Below are 15,948 nucleotides of genomic sequence, written 5' to 3'. Positions count from 1 at the left end.
CAAAGAGCTTGGCTTGTTTAGCCTAACCAAAAGAAGACTGGGGAGATATGATTGCTCTCTATAAATATATCAGAGGAATAAATATCAGGGAGAGAGAGAGAGAAATTATTTAAGCTCAGTACCAATGTGGACACAAGAACAAATGGATATAAACTGGCCATCAGGAAGTTTAGACTTGAAATTAGACAAAGGTTTCTAACCCTCAGAGGAGTGAAGTTCTGGAACAGCCTTCCAAAGGCAGCAGTGGGGGCAAAAGACATATCTGGCTTCAAGACTAATCTTGATAAGTTTATGGAGCGGATGGCATGATGGGATAGCCTAATTTTGGCAATTAATTGATCTTTGTCTATTAGCAGTAAATATGCAAATAGCCTGTGATGGGATGTTAGATGGGGTGGGATCTAAGTTACTACAGAGAATTCTTACCTGGGTGTCTGGCTGGCAAGTCTTGCCCACATGCTCAGAGTTTAGCTGATCGCCATATCTGAGGTCAGGAAGGAATTTTCCTCCAGAGCAGATTGGCAGAGGCCCTGGGGGGGGTTTTGCCTTCCTCTGCAGCGTGGGGCACGGGTCACTTACTGGAGGATTCTCTGCACCTTGAAGTCTTTAAACCACGATTTGAGGACTTCAGTAGCTCAGACATATGTTAGGGGTTTGATACAGGAGTGGGTGGGTGAGATTCTGTTGCATGCGTTGTGCGGGAGGTCAGACCATACAATCATAATTGTCCCTTCTGACCTTAAAGTCTATGATTCTATGAAGTGTTTTTACTGTAATTTGGATGAACACATAATTACAACCTGTTATCATTTCTCTCAGTATTTTGGAAATGAGAAAATAAATACATTTAATGTCAACATAGGATAAATTTCCTTGTGGTTTTAAAGATCTATGTGGTCCAATTAAAGCTTCTAAAGTAGAATGAAATTCTGGTTTACTGCCTGATATAAAGGAACTGATTTTTCTTTAGTGTAGGCAGTAGTTAAGAATTATAACTGTACCTCAGCATATTTATGGAACAGCTATAATATCTAGTTACTTACTGTTTAGTTTATAAAAAGAACCGCTTTTAAAAAAAATATTTATCTTTGGCTACATTGTATGATGTCACATTAAATGTATTATTTTCTTTTTTAGCAATGCCTTAAAATGTGGTCAGTGGCTACGCTTACTTTTGGAACTGGAGGTGTGATTCTCAGCTTGAATAGAGATACACACACTAGATCTCATTGAGCTAACAGGCTAAAAATAGAAGTGTAATCACTATATCAATGGGCAGTGGTGAATGGTAGTATGGGCTAGCCACCTTGATTACAAACCTACCTAGATCCTGTGGGTACATACTTGGGTGGCTATCTAGTGCTGCTGCTCACCTCTGTATATGCTGCCGTGGGTATACTATTATTTTTAGCACCCTTGCTGTCATTGGGGTAGCATATGTTTACTTAAACTGAGAATCATATCCCCTGCTCCAAGTATAGACATAGCTAATGTGTCACTGAATGATGGCAAAACTGAAGCACATTAAATATGTATTCTATAAAGCTGATTGTAGTTGGCAGGTTTTCCTTTGTCTAAATAAGATGATGAAATGGAGATGCTGTGTTAAGAAAACTAATATAAACTCCTCTTCCTGCTATTCTGACACTGACAGATTTTGCTCATGATAGACTTTTTTTGAAAATGTGCAATACAAAACTTTGCAAAAAAAATATTACTCCACTGAAGTCCTGTTGAGTCATCATATGAGACTTAATACTATTGAAAGTAATTGAGACAAATGCTGTTGCTAGGTGATAAAGAAGCTCTGACAAAATGTCATCTATTTTTAAAAAACCAAATTGTTCCTATCTGTTTTGCTGATGAACATCTTAGATTTTTAAAATTTAAGGAATTTTAAGGTTTAATCTGCTGTCACTATTGATTTTCGGGGCTTTTTTTTTTCGGGGGCAGGGGGAGAGACGGACGACATTTCACTCAGTTTGGAAGATCAAATTTCGTAACTGCCCAGTTATGTGCTGCTCCATGTGTGACGTGTTATGCACATTATTTAATATTCTTATATGGAAATAATTTGCATATAACTATAAACTTCTGCTTAAAAAAAGATCAGTCTGTCTAACCAACAGTGCAGATGGCTCCAACATGAAAAACAGAATTCATAGGAGCGATTCTGGACTCCATGATAGTGATGTCTTATCTATCTTCAGAAAGATTTCAAGCCATTCTGGATCTATGTACCCCTCCCCAGACTCCAGAACATCAATTAGAGTGTGCCACAGACTGCTAGGCCACATGGCATCGTGCACCTCCATGACTCAGCATGCCAAACCTCATATGTGCTGCATGGAAGGGTGGTTGAAGGCTGTATATCAGCCAAGTAGACATCAATTGGAAATGCTAGTTCATATTCCACCATTAATCTTATCGTTAAAGTGGTGGTTAGACCCCACAAAAGTTTGCAGTAGATTCCATTCTCCTACACACACTTCCATCTAAGACTGGAGATGAATGCCATTTGAATGAAAATACAGGGGTTATGGACTGCTCAAGAGGAAAAGCTTCACATAAAGATCCTGGATTTAAAAGCCATTTATTAAACATGCTCAGTTTTCCTCCCAGCCATCAAGGGTCTTACTATACAAGTCATGATGAATAGCACTATGATCGTGTCTTATATAAATAATCAGGATGGCGCAAAATCCACTCCACTATGTCAAGAGGCTGTATGACTTTGGAACTTCTGCATCCACCATGAGGGCAACTGAGGGAAGTTCATCTACCAGGAATACAGAACATACTGGTAGATCACTTTGGCAGAGAAATTGTAGATGACCACAAGTGGTCCATATATGACAGTGATTCTGTAAACTATATTCCTCAAGTGGAGTCTCCTGACCATAGACCTGTTTGCTAACAGAGAGAACTAGAAGTGTCTTCGCTTCTGCTTCAGAAAGGGTCAGAGCCATCTGTTTTCAATGCATTCCTGATTGCATGGTCCTTAGGCCTTCTGTTATGCATATCCCCTGATTCCGTTAATACCCAAGATTCTCAGAAAGCTCAAGCAGGAATCTGACAAAATGATCATGATAGCCCCAGCCTGTCCAAGGCAATTTTGGTACCTATATCTCTGAAATCTCTCCATTCAATCTCTGATACACTTATCTCTAAAACCAGACCTGGTACATCAGAATTGTGGCCAAGTCCTGCATTCTGATACATACAATCTTCATCTCACAGCATGAACACTAGCTGACTGGTTTCATCAGAAAGAATATGTTCCTCAGGGGTTAAAAACATTCTCATTCACAGCAAAAAGGATTCCAACAGACACATTTATTCTCCAAAATGGAAGAAGTTTTCAATATGGGGATGAAGTAGCCTTGTACAATCTCCCAATTACCTTGGTTGTAAAACAGGAGAAATCATAGTTGCCTGCCTCATGGCCTAGATCAGTAATAAGGGTTGTGAGCTGCACAGAAATATTAACAGCACTTAATCAAAGAGATTAGATCATATTCCATGGTCTCCTGGCTGCCAGTCTAATGTATCTTCCTATAGGCCAAAGGGTGTTGTGTAAGAGAGTCTCTCTCTGTCTCTATTTTACCTGAGATGAGGGCAGGTTTGACGGATCTGCCAAATGCAAGGATCATGCATGGGGAATAACACTTTGAAGGTCTGAAACTAGATTGTTCACTTTCACTCTCTGATTTTCAGGCAAATCCATGACAATTAGAGCTGTGAAGAGAAAGGTAATTCCATTTTGTGGAGGATTTAATTCTTTTTTTAATTTGGTTTCCTTCTGATTTGGAATGGTATCAGAGGCAGTCCACATGGCAGGCTACCTCAGACCCTGGAAACTGTAGAGTTACCAACTTTGAGGCAGTCTGCATGGCTGCTGAGGAACTGGTCAGGCGATCTGGCAGAAAACCAGGTAGGTGGGATTCCATTGGACCCTTACCTGGGTTCTACTGGAACTCTGATGAAATCGAAACATCTGTGCAAAATTTTTCAATTTTGACAAATAGGCAAATTTTGATGAGAAAATGTTTTGCTGAACTTTTCCAGTCAGCTCTAATAGTAATATTATATTTGGGTTTCCAGTATTACAGGGAAAGGTTCAAATGAAACAATTTTCATTTAATTGGGGGAAAAGAAGTTTCATGAAAAAATAACCATAGGATTTGTAAAATCCTTTATTAAAAAAGTTATATTAAACATATATCTGGGGCTTAAGCTAAATTGATGGCATTCTTTCAAAACATTATGGTTAGTTTCATGACCATCAATACTCTTTTAGCCTTTTTCAGACTCAAGACAGTATTCACATCTAATCTCATGTTTCAAGTCATCACCTTATCTGTCGCCAGCAGTCACAAAAAATAGTTCTTCCTTTCCCCATATAACATTATAGAAAAATGACAATGCATTCACCTTTTTCTGAAGAATCAAGTCCAACTGCTAGGGTAGGGATATCTGACTAAATGAAATGCTAGTCTGAATAGTTTCTAGATACTATGATGATGGGCACATTAGACATACTGAGGATAAATAGATGCATAATGTTATTTGGGGGGGGGGAATATTTTGCCACTTCTTGCATAGAAGTCTGGTGTGATTGCTGTAGCAGCATCTGGATTTATTACTAAGTACTGGCCCCCCAGTCCAACTTAATTTGAGAAGAAATATCTGAATAATATTTGTTAACAAATAAAACCATCTCTGCTGGCCTAGAAATTCACTTTAAAAAACTACACTAACAAGTTTTATTAAAGGGACAATATGAACCTATAAAGACCAGTTTAGATGGGAACACCCCATGAAAACATGTCATGTAATACCTAGTTCTAAGAAGACACCATGTTAAAGGGTTCATTTTGCTCCCTACTGTGCCTATTGTAGGTTTTGAAGGATATCAGTATGGTCATGCCTGAACCATTTCCTGCCTATATTGAGTTTGTGGTACAGTCCATGTGTTGGTTTAAAATGCAGTTTTGATAGAAAATACAAATTCTGTTTTATTTGAATGAAATTTTCATCCAGTGCTAAAAGTCAGTATTGAATTTTCATCATGGAGCTATGAGTTTTCTCAGTCCAGTCTTGGAACCATACAGGGTCCTTGAAAGTGTTGATGTGTAGTAGGGAGCAGAGAAAAGGTGAGTGAGAAGCAGTGATCACCTTTCTGCTGCTGTTTTAGGCATACAGCATTCACTTAATTTGTATTCTTGAATCTTTCCACCGAGAAGCTTACAGCAGTGTTGCTCTGATAATCATCAGGCCATTCCAGTTGAAATTAGAGCATGGAAACCACAGTCACTGCAAGGAATAGTATATTGATATATGCTGGGGAATTTAGGCCCAGATCCTCAAAGGTATCTAGATTCCTAACTTCTATTGAATCAATGGACGTTAAGAGCCTATAAATACCTTTGAGGTCTATGTGTGTATTCAGACCTATGTTGAAATATGTGTGTGTAGTTCAGTATTGTAATGAAAAGTTATTAAAGTGTTAAAATTTTAAAAAAATATTTTTGTTTGGGACTCAGGGGAAGAATTCTCAATTTTCATTGAGAATCAATATCAATTTTCATTTACAAAACACATTGGTATTGGTGCCCAAATTACTCTGTCATATATTGGTCATAAACTCAAAAAGAGAGAGAGAGAAAAGTATCCGTATAAATTGTCATGTCGAACGTCTTAAAAATTCTCTTCATTGAATATATGAAGCTGAGTTTAATTATTAGTACTTGAAGATTTTTAAGTCTTAGGCATTTTTCAGATTTCTGTATTAACATTATATGCCAAATCTGACAGTGCTGATATTCTCTTTCAGGAGACACTGATAGACTGGTGTGATGAAAAGGAACTTAACTTGATTTTGACAACTGGAGGAACAGGGTTTGCACCACGAGACGTCACTCCAGAGGTGAGATATCCTGGATGCACAACAGTCTGCCCTTTAGCACATAAACTTCCTGACTTCTAGAAATTTCCTTCATTGACCTGATTGTGCAGTATCTCTGGACAGATTGGGTGATACCCAGCAAAGGAGCAGTAGCAGCAATAGGGAACAAGTACAGATGAATGTCTCTCATAGCTTACATTGTGAAGCCCTGTTTTCAGAGGACCAAAAAAAAGGCTTTTTGACTAAAACTTGTCATTGTACAGAATAGAGTTCCATCCCTCATACAAAAATAAAAAATACTATAGTATTCGGGAGTAATATTCCTAAACTCTACATTTAATTATTCCACTATACAGTTACCCTAGTGCTAATAAAGGGCACAATGTGACCTGCACTAGGTGCCTGTAAAAGGGAGAAAGGAGATATAAGACATCCCTTTTATTCTCCAATATTGGATACACACATTACAGGTCACAATATGTGTGATATAGAGGGAAGAGAAGCCTCTGAAAGGCTGGTACTGCCCTTCCTACACTGTTGGCCAGAACTTTGACACTATGCCTGCTCCGCTGTGTTGAGAAGGGAGAGGTGGAAGGAATCTGCACCAGGTAAAAAGCTGGCACCGTTTCCTTCTCTCCTGGAGCAAGTGGGGAATCAGGAACTATACTATGACATTCACGATGTGGTTTCTCTTCTACTCCCAGGAAAGCGCAACTACATACTGGCTCTTGCTTGGGGCTTATGGTAAAACCACAATCTACTCCAGTGTTTTGAATCATACAATATAATTCCCAGACAGATATTGAGATTAAAATAGAGTTAGGGTTGAGAGTATAGTTCAGTAATTTAAATGGAAAAACATTACAGAGAAGTGGTAATTGACTCCAGATCAAGCATTACAAACCCAAGAAATTCAGAGTTAAGGCTACATTTAAAAGACATCCAAATATGTTAAGGTAAGAAAGTCACAATAAAGGCAACAAAAAAACCCCTTTAACTCTGCATTCTAGTGACACCATGCAATAACTATATGATTATGATTAAGGTATTTTAGTGTTAGAGTTAAATTAACCTGATATTTTTAATCACTGGCGGCTGGGGGCTGGGGAGAGAGGTTGCACTTTTTCCCTTCACGGTGTCACTAGAGAACAGAGTTAAGGTTGCTTAAGTGCCTTAAATATGTAATTCTGTAATTTAGCATGTTTGGATTTCTTTTAAGTGCTAATTTAACTCTGAATTTCCTGGGTTTGTAACACTTGATTTTGGATTGATTATAACATCTCCATAATGCTTTTTACTCTGAAATAGATGTTAAGTACTCTCAACCTCAACTCCATCTTAACATAGTTGTTTGTCTGGAAATTTCCTTTTTTTGGGGGGGGGTAAAGGTAATTAAAAATGTCAGAAAACTAAACAAGAATCCCAAAGAAAATGTTATGTGCTATTTCTGATGATTCAGATATGTAGTATCAACTTAAATATATTCTTAAAACTTTTAAGGCAGATTCACTGGGACATGAGAGCACTGCAAAGCAACCAGAGAGTGCTGGCCAATTACACCTGCTTTGCATTGTCAGAGCACCACAAAGTAGCCAAAATGTATAGGTGAATCTGGCCATCATTTTGCAATTGACTTATCGGTTTAGAGGACTGTATTACAGATAACTCTTTGTGAAAAGATGGGCAGGGGAGAGCCCAATTCCCAGGTTCTGATATTGCTGAACTTTAAGGGCTTAACCTCTGCTCCTGCCTAGTTCCCTAGGCAATACTGCCTTGGTGCACAGTGGAGTAGAGGCAGCAGAGTCACATGGAGCCTTTCAAGCAATGTCGCCCACAATGAGCTATGGAATCTCAAAGGGCAGTGGCAGTTGTGCCAAGTAATCTACCAATGAAAACTCTTCACACAAATGTGCAGTCTCCCTCATACCACAGAGTCATTAAAACCAAAAGAATTATTACATTTAAATTAGTTATAGAATGGCGATGACGATTGATTGAGTTACGCTGAGACCACAATGGCCCTTTATCGGAGATGTTGAACTGACTGTCCCTGATTCTATGTAATCATGACAGCTAGATACAAAAATCATTAACAATTTAGAATGATTGCAACTTAATTTCTTTTAACATAACTTATTCACAAGATTTCATTTGATTATAACTATATGCAAAGTTTTAAGTGTCTGCATTATTGTTATTAAAAATCATTTGGGAAAAAATCAATAAGGATAAATAAAAAGTATTCCATTTAGGAAGGAACAATCAGTTATACACATACAAAATGGGAAATGACTGCCTAGGAAGGAGTACTGCAGAAGGGTATCTGGGGGTCATAATGGATCACAAGGTAAATATGAGTCAACAGGGTAAGACAGTTGCAAATAAAAGCAAACATTCTGGGATGTATTAGCAGGAGTGTTGTAAGTAAGACACGAGAAGTAATTCTTCTACTGTACTCTATGCTGATTAGGCCTCAGCTTGAGTATTGTGTCCAGTTCTGGGTGCAACATTTCAGGAAAGATATAGAGAAACTGAAGAAAGTCCAGAGAAGAGCAACAAAAATGTTTAAAGGTCTAGAAAACATGACCCAGGAGGGAAGATCAAAAAATTGGGGTTGCTTAATCTGGAGACAAGAAGATTGAGAGGGGGCATGATAACAGTATTCAAATACATAAAAGGTTGTTACAAGGAGGAAGGAGAAAAATTGTTCTCCTTAACCTCTGAGGATAGGACAAGAAGCAATGGACTTGAATTGCAGCAAGGGCAGTTTAGGCTGGGCATTAGGAAAAACTAACTAATGTCAGAATGGTTAAGCACTGGAATAAGTTGCCACGGAGGGGTTGTGGAATCTCCATCACTGGAGATTTTTAAGAGCAGGTTAGATATACCTCTATCAGGGATGGTCTAGATAATACTTAGTCCTGCCCATGAGTGCAGGGAACTGGACTTGGTGACCTCTCGAGGTCCCTTTCTTTCCTATGATTCCGTGAGTCTATGAAAAAAGAAAAGACTGCCTTACATTTCTCAAAGGGCCCAGTTTTTAATTAATTTTAACTCAAACTAACATTTATTTATTCCATGCATCTGAAGAAGTGAGGTTTTTTACCCATGAAAGCTTATGCCCAAATAAATCTGTTAGTCTTTAAGGTGCCACCGGACTCCTTGTTTTTGTGGATATAGACTAACATGGCTACCCCCTGATATTTAACATTTCCTTATAAATTCTCAGAAAATTCTATACTCAAAGAGAAAGAGCTGTACATTTGGGAAGGATACATTGTATTTTTCATATATAACAAAAAGGCTGAATCCCTAATGCAAAATGAAACTGCCTTAACTATGAAATTGTTGCCATCACCTCCATAATATTGTCATTTCTAAGGGTTCTTTTTAGCAAATGTTGAAGGGAAAAAACCCTGTCTGTTGGCATTTAAGTGATATCAGCATGTTTAAAAAAAGAGTACTTAGCCCCAGAATGAATTATTTTCCTTTGAAGATAACTGGAAGGCAAATGCATAATAGAAAAACCAGTTGTTAAGATGTATTTAATTTTGTAAATAAATCTCAACTAAATTAAAATAATTTTACTAGAATATTGGAGTTATTAAAAATATAAGTTTGTGACATAGGAAATTCATAATTAAGGTTCACAAACAACCTTTCCTGTGACATTGTATCCCACCTATGGTCCACATATTTTTTGGAGCAGTATCTTAATCACATCAGGTCATTGCAATTATCAGAGGTAACCCAATCAATATATATTTTGAAGGATGAAGATTGTGCTCATTGCCTTATAAGGAATAGTGGCTATGAGACAGTAATTATGGACTGCATATGGAGAGATCAGAGGTTAGATGTTTCTTACTGCCACTGGGTGGTTAAATTTGAAGCAGTCTGTCTTTGTAGGTGATCCTGAATGGTGGTGGTGAGGGTGGTAGTTTCTTATCTACAGCCTGGATATGAACTGGAGCCAAAAGCCAGGAATTGCATTGCTGAGATAATCATATAACTCTGGTTGTTGATATCTTTACTGTGTTCACTGGGATACTAGGGTTTGGGTGCATATTAGAAATGTGGTGTGAAATTGTTATTTGGCGTTATGGTGGCTTGGTGTTAGGGGATGGTTGAGAGTTAAGGTTATTTGTGGAACCTCAGTTTTACATTTCCAGCCTTGTAATCCTTTTTTTCTAGAACTGCAAGATAATAATGTTTTTATTTAATTGATATGCAGATAAAATCTTAACAGAAAGTTAATGATATTTTGCCTTAGACTTTTTAGAAATTATTTTAAAACATTAATGTGATAATTTGTTGTAGATCATTATAGTTCATTCCGATATAAAAACGTATTTTGCTTATGGCAATCAAATAACTTAAGGTTAAAAGTGCTAGTATAGACATATACTCTATGTACTCCCCCCACCTCCATGTACCTTCTTTGTCATACACTATCTTGCAAAATACACCTAAAATAGCAAATATACATGTTCCTGCATACCTTAAAAAAAAGACAAAATTTTCCTGCCTCTCTCCAAAATTTCTCACTCGCTGTAGCCAACTATTCCACTCTCTGTGAATGTCCCTCTTGTGATTGATCCACAGGCTACCCTTATATATCACAGCTGGTCACATGACTGTCACTTGGCCCTTAGGGAGCAACAGTTAACCAGATCCCCCAACAAAGTACATCCCTCCTCATGCCTGCCCTTAAAGGGCCCAAGCCTGCAAACATGGTCACTTTGCCGCAAATGATTACTACCTTAAAGGGCACAGACAATCCTGTTACAAAAACTAATCCTAATGCGTACAGTACCCTGTTATAGCCCATCAGTAATTATCAGTACTGGGAGACAGTTTTCAATCACTATGAATAGATTTTTATCCAAGCTAATTTTCTGGGTTTTTTAAATTCAATTCAATTAGGAGTTTGAGATACTGATCAAAAACTTTATATATACTGTATCAAAAATCCAAATATGATATGTATACTGTGTTCCTTTAGTCCACCAATTTTGTAATTCTTTTTAAAAAATTGTAAGGCAAGATTTTTTTATGGGGAACTGATAGTGACTCCTATATTTAGGTTACTTAATACTTTTCATGATAAAGAATTCTTGCCAATGCTTTTTGCTCCATTCTTTGCAGCAAACCTTTGCTATTTGGTATTTCCTCAGGCTAAAGAAGTGCCTTTTCTTTGTCCTGTGAAACTCCAGTCAGATTTAGCTAAATTGTAAAGCTTAAAAATCGCAATTTCCCTTCTCTTATTTATGTTCCTCAGGAGAATTTTGGCAGCATGCCAGAATCACTGAACATCTAAAAAACTTTGCCCTGCTGCCATCAGAGCAGCAGCAGACACTGCACTGGGGACACCTATGAGCTCCAAAGCAGCTGTAGCAGGATATGAGATTAGGGAGGGAGGTTCTGCCTCAGTTCCATTTATTGAAATGACATTGACCAGAGAGTGGCAGGACTCTGAGGAAGAGGGAAAATGAATATGCAGAGACAATACTCTTGAAGAACTCCAGTTATTGGTAAACAACCTTTCTTCTTCAAGATGGGCTCACGTATTCTTGCTGCTGGGAATTTAGCAAGCAATAAAACCCTGGGAAGGCAAGCTGAAAGCTTGCAGTTAAACAGCAATTGTAAAACTGCCCTCCCAAACTGAATATCTGACTGAGAGGCCAGATTGAGAGAGTAATGCTATAGAAAGGTGTGCATATGACTCCAAGTAGCTTCTCTACAGATTTCCAGACATGGACAAGTCTGAATATGACAAATAAACAAGGGTGTAGTAAGTAAGAGTACTGAGGTGATTTTACCTCTGTATACAGCATTGATGAGACAGATACTTGAATACCATGTAGAGTTGTGGTGTCCATGTTTTTAAAAGGATGTTGAAAATTTGGAGAGGGTGCAGAAGAGAGGCACAAAAATGATTCCAAGGCTGGAGAAAATAACTTGTAAAGTCAAACTTAAAAGCTCAATCTGTTTAACTTAGCCAAAAGAAGATTGAGAAGTAACTTGGGTATAGTGTATTAGTACCTCCACAGAGAGAAACTACTGGGTATTAAAGTGTTTTTTAATCTAGCGGAGAACGACACAACAAGAATCAGTAGCTAAAAAGTGAAGCCATACAAATTCAAATTAACAGTGAAGGTGATTAATCACCAAAATAAACTGCCAACAGGACTGGTGGAGTCTGCATCTCTTGGTGTCTTTATATCATGACTGGATGCCTTTCAGGAAGATATGCTCTAACCAAACAGAAATAATTGGGATCAATGAAGAAATAACTGGGTGAAATTTAATGGCCTGTGACATACAAGACAGACTAGATGATATAATGGTCCTTTCTGGTCTTAAACTCATATGAATCTATTAATCAAAATCTATGAGGTCAGTTGCAGTAAATCCACAGGGGCAATTTTTAACTGCATCCTGACTTTTGGATAGCCAGTGGAATTGTTTGAGGATGAGAGGTTGACATGGTCACAAACCTTTTCTCTTTGGATATGTGAGAAAGCTGATAATATCTGCACAGGATGTGATGATGAAAATATCTTTCAAATCTTTAATCAGTTCTGTGAACCTATTAATATGAGGAGGTTGAAAGATACAGAATACCAGATTCTGAATATTTATAGTACCATTTTTTGCCTAGGTTAGAATCCTCAACCAGTCCAGTTGCTTATTTTATTTTTGTCCCTTTGATAAATAGTTTTGTTTGCTTTACCACAGCTTTCCCTGGTACATTAAAAAGCAAGCTAATAATTCGCACCTCTGTCTTCCCATTGTATTTAAGATATTCACAATCCTCTGCTCAAATTAGAAAAAAACTACAAAGATTTGAATGTTTCATGTACATTGAAAGATAAAAGCATGAGATATCCTATTTTTCTGGCCTGTAATAGATTTAATTTGACTTCTATGAATAAGATTTTTATTCCATGGTAACACCAGAAAATGGAAGTGGGAAGAAGACTCTGCATATCCCATAAGTAGATAATTGGTCATTTCCAGGCTAATACTGAAAGAGTAATGTGGTTATAATTGACTTATTTCTACACAAAAGGAAAAAGAATGGTTCCCCTGCTACCTGTGTTATTGCTGTTGTTGGCTTAATTGACAATCATGGGTTAATATATGCAGTGTTGTTGTAGCCATGTCAGTCCCAGGATATTAGAGAAACAAGGTGAGAGAGGTAATATCTTTTATTGGACCAACTTCCGTTCGTGAGAAAGACAAGCTTTCAGGTTTACACAGAGCTCTTCTTCAGGTCTGGGAAGGGAAGAGGGGAAGCAGCTGGCAAGGTTGTTAATGTGTTAAAATATAGAACCCGCTATAACAACAGGGGCGGCTCTAGACATTTTGCCACCCCAAGCACGAAGGGTCCGCTGGTCCCGCGGCTTCGGCGGACCTCCCGCAGGCATGCCTGCGGAGGGTCCGCTGGTCCCGCGGCTTCAGCAGACCTCCCACAGGCCTGAGGGAGGTCCGCTGAAGCCGCGGGACCAGCGGACCCTCCGCAGGCGTGCCTGCGGGAGGTCCGCCGAAGCCGCGGGACCAGCGGACCCTCCGCAGGCAAGCCGCCGAAGGCACCCTGCCTGCCACCCTAGCGGTGACCGGCAGAGCACCCCCAGTGGCTTGCCGCCCCAGGCACGCGCTTGAAGCGCTGGTGCCTGGAGCCGCCCCTGTATAACAACAATCTGTAACTCACTAACAAACCCACCAAACTGCTTCCAGCCCCCCCTTCCTTTCCTCCCTATGACTGGAGGGGTATGAATCGACCACTTCACCTTGAATAGTCTCTTGAAAAATGTGTTAACTCAGAGTTTCCCAACTGGTATAACATGGCACACTGTTGTGCCATCAGGCTCGAACAGATGTGCCGTGGAATTTTTTGAAAAACTACATATGAGAACAAAAAAACCTTCCCTTGTATTTTAATTAGTGTTGGAGCCAGATCCCATTCTGTACTTTTGCTCTCTGGGAAGAGGCCCCTTTCAAACATTATGCACATGTCACATTCCATTCCCCAAAGACAGGCAAAGTAAGAAAAATGCTGCTTGAAAACTTATTAGCGTTTGATGTAAGCATTAGTATTTTCACATGTGATGTTGACAATTTGTGTTTTAATGGTTATAAAATTTTAACTTTTTGATTCTCAGCAAGTGTCCATGTGCCTCCCCATATTTCTGCCTTCCATTTAGCAGCAAGTTTTTCAAACGGGGGTGTGACCCAGAAGGGAGTGCGCCCTACAATTTGAAAAGCATCGCCTCCTGCCAGGACCCAGCAGATCAGAAGCTGGTGAGAACTGCCCAGCCCACTTGGCCCCCTGGCTCTCTATGCTGTGGGAGCCAGGGCGCTGGCTTGCTTTTCTGCAGCCCTCCCTGCCCTGGTCCCCGAGCCGAGCTGGGCTACCTCTGTATGGCTGGCGTTCCCCAGGCAGGGCAGGCAGCACAGCTCCAAACTACCCCGACACGCTCTTGCCTCTCTCCTGAAGGAGCCTTGCTCTGGCTGGCGCCGCCCATGGTGCCCAACTGCCATGAGATGCTCCCCAAGGCACTCACTCGCTGCTGCCCTAGCATTCCTGTCTCTGCTGCTGCTCCACAGAATGTAGTGATCACTATTAGTACCAAAATGCAATGCTGAAAATTCTGAAGTCTCTCTATATGGAAATAAATACATATATGATTCTTGTGTATAAATACTGAGCTTATTGCTAATAGTTCATCAACTAGTCAGGAGGTGCTAGTATCTTTCAATCATTATGGATCTGCCTGGGATTTGAACTAGCAATTTAGCAGTGAAAAGCCATACAGCCCACTACCAAGCTCTTGAACCATCCAGTAGTCTGGCCTTAGGAATATTTTTTCTTTTTATAACATGAATAGTGTTTAAAGTTCCTATCTCCAGAATTTCTGAATACATCTTTGGCATGAAAGGTTTAAAACCTCAGAAAAATAATGTATTTAGAAAAGTTTCCCATGCTGTTGACTGGAAAAAGATTAGGCACTATTAGCATAATAAGATGCCAGCAATTAATATGTATGGGACTTGGCAGAAATGTATATACACAAGCTTCCAAGGTAATCTGACTCCTCCAGTCCCATCTTCAAGTGATTTCTGCAGAGAGAGGAAAAATGAATGCATGGAGGGACTATTACTATAACTACTATGCAAAATCAAGGAATATGGAGAAAACAACTACTTAAAAATGGAAATGACACCCTTCAATGCAATGGGAAAAGGACACTTGCACATATTGTGATAGACCCAGGCCAGTTGGGTACAGCAGAATAGCAGAAGGCAGATATACTGGCCACTGGATTAACAGTTTTCTGTTCCCTGACTGACCAGAGCAGGGGCTGCTCCAGGCTAATGAGAACACCTGACTCTAATTAAAGCCCCGCTGATACTATAAAAAGGGCTCACTCCAGTCAGGGAGAGGAGAGCCAGGGAGCCAGGGGAGAGGAAGTGCGGCTGAAGGGCTGGTTAATGAAGACACCCTCAAACCATCGGTAAGGGCGCCCTAAGGTAAGGGTGAAGAAGGGAGAAGCAGGAGAGCTGTGGGGAAGTGGCCCAGGGAAATGTAGCAACTCTGGGACTGAAAAGTTGGCTGCCAACAGCTGCTACCATTAGGGTCCCTGGGCCGGAATCTGGAGTAGAGGGCAGACCCGGGTTCCCCCCAGCCCACCACTACAGGAACATCTTCTGGGAGGGGAAGTCAGGCCCCTGTCAGGACAGGAAGCTAAACTGTTCTGAAATAAGCCCCCAGGGACAACAGAGACTGTGGGAGTCCCCCCCCAACCTCCTTGCTGGCCTATGATGAAAAGGGCTCAGTAGACTGTAACCCTGGCTCTAGAGAGAGAAGGGCTACGTGGAGGGTCACAGTGAGCCTCTGAGGCTAGCATAAACCGCCTAGAAGCGCAGGACCCAAGGGGGCAAGGTCAGAGCTCTGCCACAATATGGATATATGTTGATACTTTCATTATATAACGTTCATAGCTATGTCATGAATAAATGAAAAACATAAAACT

At 39.7% G+C, this 15,948-nt stretch overlaps 1 protein-coding gene across 9 annotated transcripts in view; it reads left to right on the top strand.

Moving 5' to 3' along the window:
• The window catches only part of GPHN (gephyrin), a 602,360-nt gene that overhangs the window by 322,848 nt on the left and 263,564 nt on the right, over positions 1-15,948 (top strand). For all 9 annotated transcript variants that reach the window (XM_045012253.1, XM_045012256.1, XM_045012255.1 and 6 more), the window contains one exon: positions 5,837-5,929. In XM_045012253.1, coding sequence (XP_044868188.1) covers positions 5,837-5,929 — 93 coding nt within the window. The remainder of the gene's footprint in view (positions 1-5,836; positions 5,930-15,948) is intronic.

The sequence above is a fragment of the Mauremys mutica genome, chromosome 4 (genome assembly GCF_020497125.1).
Source record: "Mauremys mutica isolate MM-2020 ecotype Southern chromosome 4, ASM2049712v1, whole genome shotgun sequence".
NCBI lineage: Eukaryota > Metazoa > Chordata > Testudines > Geoemydidae > Mauremys > Mauremys mutica.
The sequence above is the reverse complement of the archived record's forward strand: the minus strand, read 5'-3'. Positions and strand labels throughout refer to the sequence as shown.